We start from the raw sequence: 19,917 nt of genomic DNA, 5'->3' as shown, positions 1-19,917 counted from the left end.
GTCTCAATCTTTAAGGCAGCAGATTTATGAAAAATTAAACTACCAAACAGCCATTTAAGGGCATTTCATGGGGCTAGAATTGTGGAATTCTAAGATTAAAATTCTCATTTTTGATGAAATGCTATTTGCATTATGAAGCAAAGAATTTTGATTCTAGAATTATAAACTCATTCTTAAATTAAAATTTGAAAATTGTAATTTTACTCTAGGGAGTGAAATTATTATTCGAGAATTTTAGGATTGTTTTTCATCTTTCTTTAAGGCACATGTCACGAAGGTTGCAATTGATCATTTTAATTCTTGTTTTATCAAACACATCATTTCTAATTTTGAAACCAAAATTCCATACCATCAAACACAAAGAGAAACTGCAACTGTAATTTTCATTCCAATTCCATCCATTTTAAGGTGAAATTTTGTTTCTAGAATTATAACTCTGGAGTCAAAATTCGAAGTCATCAAACTCTCCCTTGAAAACGTTCTTACAATTTCATTGGTATCACAATGAGGCTGCTATCAATTACGTGGAGACGTATCCTTCCCCACTTCCCGCCAATAGAAGCCACCCTTCCCCACTTGTGCCGCCACTGGAATTTTTACATCCAAGGCTTGTAGTTTTCTCTTTCGTTCAGATTTTTTAATACTCAAGACTGCAAATAAAAATCGGTGGTCTACCTAACCCACGCCTCATTATTGAAGAAAAAAACATAATAGAAAAACAATTTAACCTGCTTATCTCCAGTACATCACTTGATCTTAGTCGAAAGTATAAGATGACATCAAATTGCATTTTTCTGATTCAGTAGCTTTATCTATCATTTCTTATGCAATGCATGGGAGTTAATAAGATGACTTAGTTTTAATGTTAATGGTGAAGTCCAAACGAAGAAAGGTCTACGATGGATGCGGAAGCACCTAGAGACAAGAAAGAAAGTACAAAAAGAGTTAACAAATAAGCGTAGAAAATAGGGAAGATGTTGCATTTTTTCATCCTTGGTGATGATATCGGATCGACTTTGGGACTTTCTCACTTTGAGATGGCTTGATCCTCTATCATGTCTAACGTTTTTTTTTTTTTTCATTTTATTTGATTAGATTTTTCTTTTAAATAAAAAATGTTATGTTGATGTGAAAAGCAGAACTTTAATAAGATTGTCTATTTAAAAATTTTGAAATCTTATAAGCTAAAAATTCTCATTTGCGCGCCCAAACGAACGAAAGAGACGATTCATTAATTTCAAACCTTTGGTGAATCCACTTGCATGGCTAGGGACTAAGAAAAAGGTTTCTAGAATATAATTTCACACCTCTTATATGCCAAATTGCCATAAGTTTTCATGTGAAAATCCATGAAGTCTTCTAGAAACTCTATAGGCTTAAATTAGTACGGAGCAAATCAATTGAAAACTGTAAATCCTTTAGCCTCCTACACCCTCAAAAGGGAAATACAAGCACGCGCATGAATGCATTAATGATTAATTTTTTTAAGCAAAACCAGAAAATTTGGAACAGTTTTTTTTAATTATAAGAGTTACAGAGGCCATTGGGCCAAGAGGCGAATCAAGTTGCATGGTCTATAATAGACCGGTGTTATCGCTGTTATAAAAAAGTATCGGCCGATAGACATACCGTATCAAACCTCTTCTCGACGCAGTATAGGGCTCAAGCAGTATAGGTTTTCACTCTTTTTAGTTTTTTAATTAATTTAAACTAGTAAAATAAATACTAAAAAAAAGCTGTAAGATAAATCGAACAGATTTCAGGGGGAGATCGAATGACACTTCAATTTGGTTTTGTTTCCAAAATCATGTTTTTTTGAGTAGTTATCAAAATTGGATTTTAAGGAAACCCAATCTTGACAAAGTTTCATTTTGTAAAAAAAGTGAAAAAAATTTATTCTTCAAGTTATTTATAAAAAACCAAAATTTTCATACTTAAATTCATTTGAAAAAAAAAAGGTGTCCTGATGACACCTCGAAATCAAGTTTGTAGAGTCTCAGTATCATCAAAACTGGGTTTGAGAAAACATGATTTTAATAGAATTTGATCTTATGAAAGAAAATGAAAAACCTAAAGCTTAAGTAACTGGTTTTGAATCCGTCACTTAAATAATAAAAAAAAAACTAATTAAAAAATTTTTTACTTTTATAAAACTATAATTCTTCACAAAATTGGGTTAGATAAGTGCGTCATCCAAACGTCTCCTAGTTAAAATTTACATTAGTTAGGTGACAGCTTCTCCTAAGTAAGCGCTTAAAAATAAAAAAAAATCACTCATTGGCCCTCATAATCGTTGCCTCTGAACTTGTCCGACCAATAACTGTCACTCGTATTCTTGTTCGTTTGATGGCAGAGCTTATGGTTCTTGGGAAAATATAAAACAGAGACATGAGATTCCAACAGAAATACCTATTCAGTATTGCTTTTATTTGTTTCTTGTTTCTCAGGACCACCAAGATCAGTACATTTGGTTTCTGATTTTTCTTTCTTCAAATATGATGCGGAATATCAACTTTCAAGGGATCAGAAATAATATATTTTTTGTCCCACGTCTTCTCCACATCCTCTATCTCGCAGTTCCAAACAGATCAGTAGCCAAAACTTTCTGCCAACCTTCTATTTTCCCTTGGCTTCGTTTTTCTGGAAGTATCTTCGAAGGAGTCGGCGTCCAATCCACAGAATCCCATCAAACTAATGCCCATAGTAATCGCCAATAAACTTCAAAATCCCGCCATTCCAGATCACTTCATTCTGCCTCTTTTCCAACTGCACTAGAAAAAATAAACAAAAAGAAAAAAGACTACTACCATAATATGCATTAAGGAACTCCGACGTAGGCCTCTGCCACCATCTAGGACAAGAATAAAGAAGAATAAGAAGAAGAAGTAGAAGGGAAAAAAACATAAAGCAAAAACAAGACGAGCAGTGTGGCTTTTTAGTCTCATTCCTCTCCAATATGATGAAGGCCCTTCTCCAACAGTAAGGAGATCACTATGATCACAGCGCAGTCTGTATCAAAGTCCTCGAACATGCCTCACCAGCTCCACCAGCCATTCCTCAACCTCCCAACCTAAAGCCGGCACTCCCCATATCCTGTCCAACCAGGGAAGAAAACCCGCCAATATGAAAACTTCCTGCGAATCAAGAAGGTGCAAGGTACAAAACAGAAAAATGAAGCTCAATCCGAAGATATAAATATATTTTCCATACATGTAGACTAAAACGTCAAACGAAAACGAAACAAAGAAAATCTGATGCTGATTTTTCCCGATGTGGGAAAACTGCATTAGAAAAAAGAGTTATTTACGTCGGAATCAAGTGGGGATTGATTTTTTCAAGTGCAAAAAGTCGTAACGAAGTGGGGCCCGCCTGTGGGCCGGAAAATTCAAGGTAGAAGGTGAGATATTTCACGTTTTTCACCCTGCGCCAACAAATGCAGACAAATAAAATCTTCGAATGAAGGCTCAAATCATTCGACATGCATTCAACAGTGCTAACGATCATTCGACATGCATTCAACATTCTCAATCATAATCTTAAACACTGTTTGAAGTATTTTTAATAATGTTTTTAACGGTAACATGTTATGTATGTTAAAATGAAAACCATTTTTTAAATGACAAAAAGAAAAAGGATGCAAATTATAATGTACACAATTTTCTAAACCCATACCGATCGAAGCTCGCCACCAAGACCAACTTCTCGATAAAAGCTACATTCTTACGTATTGGAAACTCCAAAAACCTATCAGCAGATTTCCAGAAAACAGTATGAGAAAATAATCATTCGATCAGAATTCAAGGCCATCCATGGAAAGAGTAACAAGAGTTTTGCTCGTAATAAGATTACCAAGAAATACATACCTACTGCAAATAGCAGCTGCGATTGCAAGATCCCTAGCTGCCTCTGTCAACTTCATACTGCTAACAACATTGAAAAAAATGGCCTATGAAAAGAAATTTCAAGAAGTCAGCACATATTCTTCATGGCATGAATAATCAAATTTCTTTAAAGAGAATGCACAAATTAATTGATAGAAACAATTAGAACATAATTAAAAACATTTTGTTGCAATTTGGTCCCAGAGTTTTTATAACTATTCTAAGAATCTGAACCAAATAACTTAGAAGAGTCCTTCCACCCGCACAGAAAATTTCCAAAGGGTCGTCTAATGATGAGCTTTTGTGGACACCCAAATCAACTTTGAATTAATGAGTTCCATCTTGCTTTGAACCTAACCACTTTAGCCCCTACTCCTCCCATGACCATGAGTCACTCCCTCCTCCTTATGCTTCTCTCTCTCTCTCTTTCCGTCTCCCTCTCTCTCTCTCTGTGGAACAGTCCTGTCAGAGGCCTGTTCTCATCAGGCCTATATGTTCTACATATTCTCAAAAGAGACAGTTACTAATGCATGTCAGAGGCAGACAACAGCACATAACTATAGGTACCACAAATGATCTGACTAAAATATCTGCATTTGCAATTGAGTATAAAAAGGAGTCCACATTTGCAGTGCTAATCTATCGTTATTTGAGAAGAAAAAAAGTTGCATTGCATATGCAAACGGAACAAATAGGATGTATGCAAGACCCATGCACATGATCAAATATAGAACACAAATCAAAACCTCTTCATAACCACGACGAAAGGACAATATAGTGAAGTAGCTACCCAAAGAGCAAAACCATCCGGACATCATAATGTTCGATCACAGAAAAGAACTGTGTCATGAAATTCACTCCTGCGAAAATGTATAAACGAAAATTTGAACCAGCACATTGATGCACCACAGGTCCACAATGGTCAAATTTCATGTCTGAAGGGAGTCTTTTAGACCAACCTCATCGGTGGATTCAAAACGATTCTTTACATACCGCAACAAACGATGGGACATGTATCTCTCACCCTGTACCGAAAAAAGAAAACCTATCATCAATGTCCAATTAGGAATAAAATTCAGCAGCACAAAAATTAAGAAAATACAAAAGGAATCAGGTAAATTTCTAAAAATAGGAAATTTTCTCCCAAAAAAGGAGGAGGCAAAGTTATTACTGTTGATAGGATTTTTAGAAACACATGAAACATTTATTCATGATTTTCAAAATACATTTCAAGAACTGCAACCGCAATCATGTGGGACACCAAAAGTAAAACAAAAGTGCTTTCGACTTTTATCAACCAAAAAGATACAACTAACTTAATGCTTCAACAAGCCACACCAAAACTAAGGAATGACTCTCTAGACAACTATGATTTGATTTATCAAGACAATAGGGACAATACTATATCATCATTGCTCGTTGATTTAGTGTAGAACGACTATGAGAGCCTAGAATTGCTCCAGGACTAATGGACCAAATAACTCTACATATGAAGACTTCGGGTTGCTCAAAGGCCAGTGGGCAATGTATGTATTCTATACATATCTACTCAACATATGAAGACCTCGGTCTGCTCAAAGGCCAATAGGCAATGTGTGTATTATATACATGTGATGTGCCATCTATTTTTTGTAACCGCAAGCGGTTACCACATATGAAAATTAACTAGCAAAGAGTAAGTAGCACTTGCAGAACTGAGCAATGTGTTTGAGCCAGATGAATATAATGCGACATAGATAATGTCATGCTAGTAAAACAGGAAAACCAATACCTGGTCAGCAGGATAGAGCTAGTAAGACAATATTGAAGAATAACAGCATGGCTCATGACCACTCTAATCCCTAAAACCTAAGCTGCTATCTAAGAGTACCAGATGGTCACTAAATGTATTTATCAATTTATCCCTGATACAAATAGTCAAGTAAAAATTAAAGCAATTATAAACCAAAGATGCATGAGAAACAACAAGAACCAGCAACACTTTATATGTACATGGACCCTTTCAAGAGAAAAATTGGTACTGAAAAAAGACTTGTTAAACTACAGTTAAAGTTCCAAGAAGCATATCCTAATTTTAGAGAACTAACTGAGAGACAATGGCAACAAGATAAATGAAGAAATAAAGATAATTTTATCACAAGAAAGAATATGAAACATGCAAGCAACATCTGTACCATTTGCTTCCACTAGAACACCAAAGGCTCATATCCAAATTTCTTTTGCTTCTACCAGATTTGGTTCCAAAATATGTTGAATGCTCCATTAAGTAAATCTAAGGGTGTGCCTGGATGCACGCTGAGAACGGCATTTTGGAGGCTGAAGTTGGTAACAAATGGTTCCAATACAGTGAGAATGTCTTCTTATCTTTGAGACGCACCGGATACAACTTCAAACCTACCAAATATTTTCTCCTGGATCCGAACCATCTACAGCACCGCCTATAATACACTTGATTTCAAGAAGGACTAGGCCGAGGAAGATTATACCGGATAAAAGCGCTCAAGATATATGTAACAACTCATATAGAAATAATTCTAAAACTGGGGATTACATAGCTACAACAGTACGAATGAAGCTTTTACAGCTAAAAGTGCTACAATTATATGACGGATTCTAACTGTGCTGGCCATGGCATTTTACCTACTTGACAAACTAAGAACATTCGATCTTACATACCATGGCCGCTCCTAGTTCAATGCGAACAAGGTATGCACCTTCTCATGCACCGTTAATACATAGCACCTAATAACCTAAGATTAGTAATGATATAACAGCAGTCGTTCATGCATAATTATTTGATGACATACAGGGATCTAGTTATTTGGTAACTCAAGTTTATCTCCGAACCTGTCTCGTGTCCAATTTGCAGATAAAGTTTAATATAGGAAAAGGCAACTCTCATGAACCAACTTGTTTGCTAATTCAAAGTTACATAAAGCCGAGAGAGAGAGAGAGAAGGCACCCAAAGATTGTCCAACCAGTTTGTACATCATGCATTCGTTGGGTCAATAGTAGTCAATGATCGTGAAAGAAGGTTTCTATATTACAATCAGCGCTCTTGCGTGTGCGTTGTGAATGCTTTGAGCAGCTCTACACTTGTGCATGCCCAAGGAGCTTCACTGAAAATGAAAAGCTGGATGACCCTATTCAAGGGCTCGCAGACAACAAAACTTGGGTAGCCAAGTTCATTTTGCTGAGATGCATCTCACATCATGATTGGTAAAAGTTAATCTCACATCCCAGCAGCGACATACATGTCAACCAACATCGACCAACATGCACATCCATCAGCAAAAGAACAAACACTAAGAGATCCTGGATGAATGGGGGGGCATCTCAGAACCCTTCGGTATGAATACAGGAAACTGATCAGACCCTCGTCCTCTCCCTATTCTTGCTTCCTGAATATGTGGCCCTTGTGCACTTTCTGGGGCAGGCTTCACCAGTCCACGCTGCCTAGAACTTTCCCCTACATCAGCTGTTAACAGAGGACCACCAAAGAAGATAGACTGCTCTGTGCAAACCAGGTTTTTCGTCTGTGCTGATAATTCAGAAAACATTTTTGGCTGTTCTTCTGTACTTGAGAATTTGTGAGGCATGCGCTTCAAATGATCTAGACTCAAGATTGCATTAGTAGAAGATGCCTCCTGTTCCATGGTTTGAGATGAAGTGGGTCGGTTTCCCAAAGTGTAGCTATCTCCACCAGAAGGCAGAACTGAAATATAACGGCCAGCGGATTGATCCCAGATCACAGATGGTCTTTGATTTTCTCTGACATTGCCTCTGTTCTTCAACAGCTTGTCGTCAAAACGATGGCTTATAATTTTTTCATGGGCATCATTTGTCTTAGTAGACCATGGAGATGATTGATATATTGGATTGAAATTTTCACTGTTTGACATCAACCTTCCAACAGTGAATGCCAACCTCTCAGCATCCAGAGAGGCAGCAGGCAGCTCTAATGGCAGAGGACTGAGTGCAGCAGAGTTGTTTGTGTGGGCAAGGCTGCCAAAGCTGCTGACACAACGGGTTCCTTATTCAATATCATCCCTACTAGCTCGACTTGGGGGAAATGAATTCTTGCTAGACAGCCTAAGGCTGTTTTTGACATCCTTGTGCAGACCAATATCTGTGCTGATACTACTTGCAGCACTAGCATTTTCACTTGAACAGTATCCTCAGTCGACGTGAACCAACTGGCTTAAGCACGGAAGATGAAGCTCTAGCTTTGGCAGCAGCCCTCATTGCCTCGTCTGAGTCCAATTTAGCCAGCTTCCACGTCCTGATTCTCACCTGACGCTTGGGTAATCTTCTCCCTCTATCTTGCAACTCAACAGCATCTGGATCAATTGTTGAGGGAACTCTTCCAGGACCCAGATGAGGGACTATCTCGTCCTAGCATTGTAATAGCAGAACTCCTGAGACAGACGTTTTGTCTCTCATTGAAACACAGACGTTAAAGAAGTGGTTTTAATTTTGTTTGCAATTTTTGCCTCACTTTGAGCAGTGCAAACTAACTGATGGAATAAAACATCTAAACATGTTTTCCCGCGTAATTTTTCTGATCCCTTCTGATCCCTTCTCAAACGCTGACCTACATAAACAAAAGTCCACTGAATATTAAGCAAAGGCAGAGAACACAAATTTGTCGTCGACTTTTTTTCAGCAAATGTACGTGGAATGATAAAGTGTCCAGAAATTATGGTTTTGTTCTTACAGAAGACACCTTTCTGTTAGTGCAATCGGATGTTCTGCCCCAAGCATTTTGTGTTCTCTATTTCGCAGTTCAATTGTACAGACAGATGATCATGTTGAGGGATGTAGGATTTAAAAGGACAGAATTTTCAATATGGTTAATCAAACCTCATAAGTTCGTAAAACCAATTTGTACATCAAAAGATCTAGACTTCGTTATCCTTACATTTTTTAACATCCTAAACCTATTTGTGCAGTTAAACAACCAAATATATATAGTGGTGCTAATGAAGATGCCACACCAAAAATGCCCAAACGGCCAGTGGTGCTTAAAAGCACTGGTGCATGTCACTTGAAAATAGCCGCTAAAAGCAGATCTCTTCCCCTAATGTCCAAATGTAAGTGTTTGCCAATATTATGCCAAGAGAAAAAAAAGAACATTTTTGCATATTTTCTCAGTCCTGGAGAAGAAGATGATCTCGCATTTCATTTGAGGCAACAAACTGCCTCAAAGATCTTCAAACATTGTTCAGTCCACCAATCGGCATCACCACCTCACCAATGCTACTTTACATTCTCACAAAAGCGAGAACTTCCAACGATTCGTCAGTGTATATATATACATAGAGAAAGAAAGAAAGAGAGAGAGAGATTAGCTGGTGAGGGCACACCCGAATGCGAGGGAACAGTAGAGACAACAAATGAAATGATGAGCTTGCGAGTACATTTGCACAGTAGAGAATCCATGAAGACCTCAAGCCTTTGCAAAGGAGACGTCATCCTCGCCATTGGTTTTATCCCTCGGATGCTGCCCTTCACTTGGCCGAATGTCATGATTCCCACCACCGGACGGCAACCTTGGAGATGCATCAGCCTCTATATCAGACACTTCGTGGTCCGAGTAGTATGTTCTACTTCCACCCAAGCGTATTGAGCGTGAGCGGGCCTGCCGACCGGTAGTCATTACACGCTCAATGTGCTTTGGTGATGCCTTGGGGCTTCCACCGGTAGGCTTCTGATGCTTCTTCTTCGCAGTCTGCTGCCACTTCCTAAGGGCCTTTGATGTCTGGTCATCGAAGATGGATCTCTTCATGTGCGAACCCATCTGCAAATGATTTGAAGAAGAGGGTTCCATGACTTGTGCATATCATGAAAAATCCTTGGCAGCATATGAACTGCTTGTAAATGAGTACACATGATTCATGTAGTTCTCGCCGCTGAATTTGAAAACAGATGGTTGAAGAGCTTTGTAACTCCTTTTGTCAAAGGACCACGCAATTAGATACTTTGGAAGAATGTCAATTGTCAAGGATCATTTTGCAAGCAATAGAAGAACCATCTTATTGGCAGTAGATAAGAGATTGTCACATTGAGAAGTGACATTTAGCAGTTGTGTTTAAATTTCTACAGTGATACTGACGTCGTAGATATTTAACGAAAAATATTTACCTGGGTTACCAATGCATACAAAGGAAGAGTGATGTAGCTACATAAAAACAGGACAAAAAATCTGCAGAACAAGACAAATATCAGAGCTGAAAAGCAGTAAGTTTCAGTTTAACCACCTTCATTCATAAAAAAGGCCAGCAATGCTTCAGAATACAATGGGTGGTTTTATCATTTTTATTGCAAGTGAATTCCACGTGAATCTTTTTTTGCAGCCGCGGACACTGATGAGTTCAAAAAAAGACAAAAGGTCATCACGTTCATGTTTTGGAGGAACCCAACTTGAAATCCGAAGGTTTTCTTCGTCTTTCAAAATTGGACTTGCTTTCCACTGTCGAATTGCAATCTATCGTACTCACCTTTTTATATTCACCATTGGAATCACCTTAAGATAAAGTGAAAGGTGACCCTCAACTATCAACATTTACTTTAGCAGCATTAGACGCGTCTAAATCGTACATGGGGGCAACTGATTATACCAGTGTCCTTTTATACACATGGAAAATATGACTTTTCACGTGTTTAGACGGGCTTGACATAATAATTTTCAAGAAATTAAAAAGAAATACATACCCAAGGACGACCCTCCCAATTACAAGTTCAAGCCTTTCATGGAAGCAAGAGTTTAATGAGTATTCGTACTGCCATCAGAGAAAGAAAAATTGGGAACTTCATTATCACTGATATGACAAAAAAAAAACTGAAAAATAAATACAAACCAAAAATATATAACAAAGACATGCACAAGGACAAACAAAATAGAAAGCCAGAGTTTTACCCATATCCAGAAGAAATACGTTATCTGGAAAGCGTTCTGCACATTTCAGGTAAAATCATTCAGTTAGGCAATGGACAAGGACAAGATGAGAAAGACCTGAAAGCTAATAACTAGCAACAACTGACGTTATATTTTCAGAATTTGAATGTGGTTGTTAAAACACTTTTTGGGCATGTAATGGATCCACTTGACAAAGCTATGACAAACATATTAATTACCTGAAACAGTGTAAAATGCACGAGTGACAATATCAATTGTGGTCTACTAAACCAAAAATGCTTGTCACTGAGTTGTACAAGAGGAATTCCTTGTACTACAGCATGTCTCTCTTGGATTTCGAGTGCCATTTGAGCAACAATTGCTTGCAGTTTAGTACCAACAGCCAATAGTATCTGTAACATTCCAACACATTTAAGAAGTGGCCAATTGAACTTGCAGAAATATTAAAATAATTTGGTACTGGAGTCTGGAAGTACTTACAACTAAGGGAAGTAGGGTTACCCAGAACAATGCATACCACTCTGTGAACAAGAGTAATCATCTTAGTAATAGTATTCATGACATGAAGATATTCAGGTAAATAGAAATCGTAATAGTATTCATGACATTAAGATATTCAGGTAAATAGAAATCGTAATAGTATTCATGACATTAAGATATTCAGGTAAATAGAAATCTAAATGAACTCACCTCTGACATTGACAAGCAAAAAAATTACAGCTGATGCCCAGAGCAGAGGACTATTGAACATGTAGCAGAACAATATTAATATGGCAAGTAAAGGGAAGAATTAGAACATAAAATGTATAAAGCATAAAGCAAAAACGGTTTTTCTTTCTTCACTGAGAACAGGGCAATTGAAAGACAGAAAAATAAGCACAAGATAGATGTCCCTTTTGCCATTGAAAGGTCAAAGTTCTTCCACACTTCCAACTTCCTATTGAATTGAAAAATAGAACAAGGCACTTCATTTTCTTTGCATGGGCCTTAGATAATTCAGAATATTTCTCTTGATACCTATGTCAGATAAATCATACTTCCTTCTACTATTTTTGCTTTATTTGTCAGATACCATAATATCCACAAAGCTCCTTTATTTTAAAGTTCAAAAACCTTCCCTTTCTCCTATTGTTTGAAAAGTGCATAACGTCCCTTTTTTCAGCCATTGTCGTTTGATCTTTAGACATCCAAAGATTGGTCCAATAGATATTTATGCGTATGTAAGGTGCAAGGTGCCCTATTTTCTTGATAACTCATTTTCTTCAAAGTTTCTATCATGTCATTTTACTGCTTGCTCCTACTCTTGACACCCATTTTTCTGAAATTTTTTGTTGTTTTTCACAAAATTTCTCAATGATGCCAGTATTTTACTAGGAATATTTTGTTTGTAAACTGACTTGATTTGGTCAAGTAAATTAATGTGTCATGCTTTGAACTGTTTTACAATTGCTAAACACAACTTCAGCCTATTAAAGATTTACAATCTATTTTCCACGACATCCAGGCCATCAATTCCTTTGGTCACCGAAGAAGCTCAATCTATTTCTCCTTTGGATGGAAGAAGCAACATACATATTTTTGGCAAACTAGTTATTCCACATCAAGTACTAAGATAGAATCAAGTTTATATTCACATGTATTCCAGCTGAGAGAGAGAAAAGGAAAATGAACTTTCTGTTTTGTCCCTCATGAAATTTCCCTATCTGCATGAAACATGCAACAGATGTAGGTGCACTGGATGCAGGGCCAGTCAAACATGCTTTTGAGCAGAAAGACCAATAAAAAGGATCAGGATTTGGGAGGCATAACTATAATATACGAAACGTGAAAACAAGCATAAGTCAGCTTTCCAATATATAGCCAAAATTCTAAGTTAAAAACAGAAGTAACGCATGAAGAAAAGTCAGTGTCAATACATACACGCAATATTCTATAAGAGATATATTAATAAATAAAAAAAAATAAACAACCAATATAGATCTTGAGAAAATATTTTGGAATAAAAAAAAATTAATTTTTCTTCATGTAACGTAATGAAGAATAAAGTCGCATACCTGATCCCCACCACAACCTTGAAATCATCTTCCAAGGATCTTTTAATATATTTTTGAAAATTAAACTTAGCACCAGGAGATAGATGGACCTACAGAAGCCACATAGTCAATCTATTTAAGAAATAAACTTGATTGAGCTCAAACATGAGGAGCCTAAACATATGGAAACTCACTGCAACAAAGCCATGTCGCATAGTCAAATAGTCCACCTTCCTGACCGACCTGAAGAACTGACGGAAGAAACATGCCTGAAAAAAGGGATTTAATTGGCCAACATTTAGTCTCCCTCCATAACAAAAGAAAGGGGGCTATGGATGTATCATCCCCAGTTTAGAAGTTGTCAGACATAGACTACTAAAAAAGGGAGAAAACAAAGCTTTCCATACTTTATTGAATGAAAGAAACTTACAAGATAGAACAGGAGTCTGATTCTAGTCCAAAAATTTGTATGTTGCCGCACAAATGATGTTTCATGAGTAAACCTAAATCTTGATTGATCTGTGTGATTCACAACATTGTAGTTGCATATGTTGAAGGAGAGAATAATCAGAAGAAAATACCATAAAAAATCTAAGCCATCTCACAAAAGTGCTGAAGATTGACATCAAGTGTCAAAATGGTCTAATAAAGAAAACATTACCATTAGAAAACTCATAGTTTGGGGATACAGTTTCTTTTTCCCATTCTTTCCATCTGCGGATCTGGGGAGAAATTGATTCGACAAAGAAAGTTATTCTATATTCTTTCCTGACAAAAAGTATATTTTAACGACAACCCTTGTTGACTGTAACTTGAATTTGATAGTCCCAAACCTTTGCCCTCCCAAGGGCCATCGTTGATGCACTGTATGCCACATGAAACACTGCCAAGAAAAAAATGAAAATGTGCAGCTGATGGATTGCTTCAGTAGAAATAAGTGGCACTTTTCCCTGATGAAGCAAAATGCAATTATAATCAGCACTACTTTAGTCCAAACATAAACAGATGAAAAAGTAAATACTGCTTCCAAGGCAGTAGCAGAACAACATGTGGGCTGTTGTGGCCATTTTCCCGCACCAGCCCACAGAGTTGCCTGATTTTACATATTGGCATTTTCAACAATCTATAGCTTCTTGAATTTCAACCTTGATACTACAAATCTACAACCATGTGAGATCCACCAAATTAATTGTGGATAACTCAATCATTCTATATGAAGAATCACATGAAGAATGAAAGCTTCTTCGAGAGGAAAGGGCCATGCATAGGCCTGTGGCTAGGTATAGTTATTATCAAATATATAGAGAAGAAAAGAAAGGTCAATAGTGTATTCCATGGATGCTCCAAAATAAATTTGTCACATCAAGAACACGGCAACACATTTTTTTTTGAGCCACAAACTAAGAACATCTGATCTTTAAACTTAAAGGCCAAAATGTGTAGCAGAATCTACAGGAACATCTAGATATTATTGCAAGTGCTTTGTTGTTGTTTATGTTTTTCTATCAGCACCCAACATCAAACAGTCCACACATCCTCATTCATGGATTATCCTGCAACAAGTCATTATGTTGCCTATCACCAAGATAATAAAAGTGAGAAACCTTTTCCTACCAAAGACCATCCAAGGTTGTCTAATCAAGGTTCTTATGGTTATGACAGAAACAAATGGGAAAAATTTTATATCATTTTAGACTTGAAGAAAAAAACCCTCCAAGGCAGAATCCTGAACAGGAGAAAAATAATTACTCACTAGGAATAACGTTGCCATCATCCCAATTGTGAGAAGGGCATGAGAATAGTCCAAATTGAAAATAAATTCCAAAAGAGAATAAGGACCATATATATCTTAGTCTAATACTACCGTACATCCTTGGTCATAGTTCCTTTTGGTTATCAAATGGAGCAAATTACAGGAGAAGACGAGAATCCAAATCATTCCTTACATGGATGCTAAAACCTATGCCTGTTGCCCAATTTATTTCTGTATAATTAGTTCGAACTACATGAGTGATATTGTCCTAGGACAAACCCTTGTGAAGTTTACTAGGTTCAAGGAAACAATAGCTACCGTTAAGCATAGAAACCTCAAAACAAAATTCTTACAAGAAATGGACACTTTATCCTCTAAAACCAAAATTAATGCCTACAAACTACGGTAAATATGATTTCACATGCCAATACACCAATTACATTAGAGGATCTCCCAGTCCTTAAAACATTTTTCGTTGAGAGAGAGAGAGAGCTTGGGAAATTTACCTCCTTACATTTAACTGGGGATGCAGCACCAGCTAAGATTCTGTGAGATGATGTCATGCTTGCGTAAGGGAAGTCCAGCAATCGTCTATTGCCAGTTTCTTCTTGTTGACCACGACACGGCAGCATAGTGTTGGCCACATCTTCAAGGATACATATTTTGGCAACGTAATTCTGCCCAAAAGTTAGCAGCAACGAGATAAACCCAAGAATCATAAGCTCTGCCATCAACGAACAAGAATACGAGTGACAGTTATTGGTCGGACAAGTTCAGAGGCAACGTTCATGGGAAGGAAATGGCAATCCTACAGAACATGAACGGTGCACGTCAAACAAAAAAAGCACGCAATTTTACTTATAGAGATGGAGTACTTACCCGCCTTAACCTTCTCCAACGCTTCATAAAGAGCCCTTTTTTGCTTTTTCGTAAGCCACTGTCAGTACAACCTTGGAGAATGTCAGTTCTAAAATGCATTCCAACGAAGATCAAAAAGAACTAACAAGAACCAGTTATTTCCGAAAACAAAAGAATCGGCTATTTACAGTAACATAATAGAAGAGCAAATTAAATAACTCTAGCAGGTTCTTCTCTCTTTTTAATCTAACAGAACAAGAATAGGAATGCAAAGTGTTGTTTCTTACAGAGAGAGAATAAAAAATCTCATAACCATCGAAAAAATGAAACGCGAAGAAATAAGTTCAAAGGAAAAACCTATATATAGCTAGCACTAACAACTGGAAAATTTAAAGACATTTAACATATAAAACTTAAAAGTGCCACAAAACTGTGGAACGAATAAGCGGTTCCAAGCTCCTTTCTGCAGTTTGTGATTTGGGCTTGGGGAAAAGAAAACTGAACAACAGTTCAGAAAATAAGATGTGCCGAAAAAGAAACTAATTATTTGCAACAAGCACTTCTTCAAAAAATTGGCAAATGTAAAACAGAGACATCAGATTCTAACAGAAAGACCTATTCAGTATTGCTTTTATTCGTTTCTCGTTTCTCAGGACCACCAAGATGAGTTAATTTAGTTTCTGATTTTCTTTCTTCAAATATGATGCGGAATATCAACTTCCAAGAGATCAGAAATAATATTTGTCCCACGTCTTCCCCACACCCTCTATCTCGATAATTCCAAACAGATCAGCAGCCAAAACTTTCCGCCAAGCTTCTATTTTCCCTTGGCTTCGTTTTGCTGGAAGTATCTTAGAAGGAGTCGGCGTCCAATCCACAGAATCCCATCAAACTAATGCCCATAGTGATCGCCAATGAACTTCAAAATCCCGCCATTCCAGATCACTTCATTCTGCCTCTTTTCCAACGGCACTAGGAAAGAAAAACAAAAAGGAAAAAGAAAAAAGACTACCACCATAATATGCATTAAGGAACTCCGACGTAGGCCTCTGCCACCATCTAGGACAAGAATAAAGAAGAACAGGAAGAAGTAGAAGGGAAAAAAGCATAAAGCAAAAACAACACGAGCAACGTGGCTTTTTAGTCTCATACCTCTCCAATATGATGAAGGCCCTTCTCCAACAGTAAGGAGATTACTATGATCACGGCGCACACAAGAGCAACTGCCCATGATGGCGTCTGTATCAAAGTCCTCGCACCTTCCTCACCACCTCCACCAGCCATTCCTCAACCTCCCAACCTTAAGCCGGCACTCCCCAAATCCTCTCCAACCAAGGAAGAAAAACCTATCAATATGAAAACTTTCTGCGAATCAGGAAGGTGCAAGGTACAGAACAGAAAAATGAAGCTCAATCCTAAGATATAAATATATTTTCCATACATGTAGACTAACGTCAAACGAAAACGATCCCGGGTAAGCTTCCTCCCCTTCTCGTGCTTCCCTATAATCTGAAGCTGATTTTTCCATAGACGTGAGAAAACTGCATTCGGAAGAAGAGTTATTTAAGTCGGAATCAAGTGGGGATTTTTTCAAATGAAAAAAGAAAAGTCGTAACATAGTGGGGCCCGCCTGTGGGCCGGGAAATTCATGGTAGAAGGTGAGATATTTCGCGTTTTTCACCCTGCGCCATCAAATGCAGACAAAGAAAATCTTCGAATGAAGGCTCGAATCGATTACTTTATTATGTAAAAAAAAAAAGTCAGCCCTCCATGGGTCCTGCTTCTTTCCTGAAGCTAAAATTCTACTTGTTCTCTGGTCCCATCAAGATCTTGTTCTCCCACTGAGCAAGAAGAAGCAAAAGAAGATGGAACGACAGAAGAGGGGGAAGAGAGTGTGTGTAGGATATCGGAAGAGCGGCGGTGGCCGGAAAGATATTCCGGCAAGCGGCGGCAAGCATAACGTAGGCGTCAACTGTGGTGTTCAGGGTCGGAACAGACGCTCACCTCTACGACGGCCCGAAGGACATGAGCACATCGACCCTCCTCAACAGCGACTTCGACTCGGAGAAGGTCGAGGTGTGGAAGCACCTCATTGCCCAGGGCTTCGACGTCTGTGACCAAGAACCAGGGATAGTGATGGCCATCCGAATCTGACAATCTATGTCACCTAAGTGCGGGTGCGGGTGCGGATGCCGGCACAGCACATCTCAAAAAATTTAGGTGCGGCGGTGCAGTGAGAGTATTTTATTATTATTATTATTATTATTATTATTATTATTATTATTATTATTATTATTATTAATTTATTATAATAATAATAATATGTATATAATATATATGACAAAAAATTGTCTATAAACCACAAAATTATTAAATAACAAGATCAAAATTACAATTTCCTAATCATGATATCACTATAAAATTAGTTCAACATTCAACAAGAAATATACTCTAGTTTTGAGTTCACAGAATGACAGTTCATACAGTCACACATTACAGAAACAACTTCTTTTTCTTTCGTTATGTTTGCCATCTTTTATAGTTTTACCTTCAGATAGTATGCATAGTTCACTGAGTCACTTTCAGTCAGATTTCAAACGTGAAATGGAAGTTGACATCTAGCAATGAATGCCCATAAATAAGTTTAGAGAGTTATCTGCTATTCTAAAGTCATGAACAATTGAACAAAAAAACAACCAACAGTTAACATGCTATGCCAAACACTCCATAACTCAAGTTCACAATTTCAGAAGAAAAAGTAGCTCCACTGTCTTTCCACACATGACATTGAACCCGAAATTCACATGCACCCAGCAGCTATTGGCAACGTTAAATGTCTGATTAATTCCCAACATGAGGAAAAGAAGAATCCCCATATCAGCACAATCACCAATAACATTTCTTATCGTTCACAAGCATGCACCCAAAAGCAGAATTTTCTTTAAACCAGAGATATATATATAAAAAGATGGACGAAACATGGAATACTGACAAGTGACAAACAAAAACGATTCCTAGGTACGGATCAGTGTTTAATTGAACAAAGACGCAGCAAATCAATACAATTAAAACCTCCACATATAACCCAAATGGAAGATCAGATTAGGTTGTCCACCTAAAACCAGACAAAACAGAAGAAACGAGCAACGATTGTCCCAACAAGGAAAATACCCATTCAGACAACGGAATGAATCACGAACAAAGCCACACTTTTCCCCAGTCTCACAAAAACAGAAGAAGATAGACAACGCATACATAATCAAGACCCAAACCCATTCAATTATTTCCCCAACAGTAAAACAGAGGGAAGGGGAACGAGGGCACCGTGAAGCCAGAAATCCAGGAAAGGAGAAGACAGAGGGCTGTGGTGAATAGATTCACAGGCACACCGGGGAGAACCATAAATAATTGGCAGAAAGGAGGACGGTGCGAATCAATCAGCCAAACGATTCACAAGTGCACCTGTTCATCGGAAACCCCCTTCTTCCTATCCATCGGAGGCCCGGTCTCTTCCCGTCTTACGGAGGAAAACTCCGGCGAGAACGGGCAGACAAAAAGGGGTTTTATTAAGAATGCAGGAAAACGGTAAGGAAACCTGATGCCTCCGCCGGCCGGGGATGATGCCACGGGGGGGGTAAAGCTGAAGCAGCGGCAAAGGGGAGACGAGACGCGGGATCGACTTGGTTGAAAAAAAAAAAAAACACCTAAAATTTGAACAATATTAGACCCACACTCATTTGGCCGTGGTGCGAGTCTCAAAAATGAACGATTTTAATCGGGTGCGGTAGCTTGGGTGCGCATCCAGAGCGCACCGGCACCCACATCGCGTGGATGCGGGTGCGAGGTCAAAAGAGGCGCACCCAGTAACGTTGCCTGACAATACGCTAATTGTATCCACCGTAGGCCACTGGTTTTTGTTTGAAAAGCAAATTTTCATTTTGAGACCTGCCTCTCGGCTGTTATCACAAAACCAAGCTTTCATCCTCTTCTATTTGTAAGCACTTTTCTCCTCACCTTTTCCAAGTCTCTTATGAGGTAATGTCAAAAGCACTAAATGAAAATACACCTTTTAATGCATGAGGACCACAGAAAAATCATAAGGTTTAATTTAATACGGTTGCTAAAACGATATCCTCGTGACCAAACAAATCAGTGCAATAATAACAGGATGTTGTGGATCCACTTAAAACAATATTATAATAATCAAACATTGTATAAATATATATATATATGAGAAAATAATTAAGAACCTTAAAATTATAAAGGTTATGCGCGTGAAAAGGGGACAAAATTGACTGGACGACTTGGTGATATGATGATATGTAATTTGGTAAGGGTACATGTTTTTGGACGGAATCAAGTGGCAGCCCCAGCCCCAGTTTAGTTTCCACTGCAAGGCCCACGGGGAAAATGACCGGACCTAGAATTGGGCTTTGACCGCACCGTGCCGCTATTGCAGATAGGGCCCGCGAC

General features: G+C 38.0%; 1 protein-coding gene across 4 annotated transcripts; it reads right to left on the bottom strand.

The window, feature by feature from the left end:
- Positions 1 to 9,038: 9,038 nt before the first annotated feature.
- LOC116257339 (MLO-like protein 9) lies at positions 9,039 to 19,296 on the bottom strand. Of its 4 annotated transcripts, none has more exons than XM_050078839.1 (17): positions 17,449 to 19,296; positions 16,886 to 16,985; positions 16,597 to 16,790; positions 15,466 to 15,523; positions 15,093 to 15,310; positions 13,667 to 13,783; positions 13,495 to 13,555; positions 13,264 to 13,352; positions 13,028 to 13,102; positions 12,855 to 12,943; positions 11,491 to 11,540; positions 11,281 to 11,321; positions 11,019 to 11,192; positions 10,801 to 10,836; positions 10,596 to 10,663; positions 10,026 to 10,086; positions 9,039 to 9,681 (listed from the first exon to the last, which is right to left on the bottom strand). In XM_050078839.1, exons 3-17 carry the CDS (start codon positions 16,726 to 16,728, stop codon positions 9,331 to 9,333), a joined length of 1,620 nt encoding a protein of 539 aa, XP_049934796.1. In that variant the 5' UTR covers positions 16,729 to 16,790; positions 16,886 to 16,985; positions 17,449 to 19,296; the 3' UTR covers positions 9,039 to 9,330. The 4 variants fall into 4 exon arrangements, with proteins under 4 accessions (XP_049934796.1, XP_031489825.1, XP_031489827.1 ...); XM_031633965.2 differs by having other exon boundaries at positions 18,907 to 19,296; XM_031633967.2 differs by having other exon boundaries at positions 19,040 to 19,296.
- Positions 19,297 to 19,917: the final 621 nt, after the last annotated feature.

This window comes from Nymphaea colorata, chromosome 7 (assembly GCF_008831285.2).
Source record: "Nymphaea colorata isolate Beijing-Zhang1983 chromosome 7, ASM883128v2, whole genome shotgun sequence".
In the NCBI taxonomy this organism is placed as follows: Eukaryota; Viridiplantae; Streptophyta; class Magnoliopsida; order Nymphaeales; family Nymphaeaceae; genus Nymphaea; species Nymphaea colorata.
Note: the sequence above shows the minus strand (reverse complement) of the source record. Positions and strands in the feature narration are given on the sequence as shown.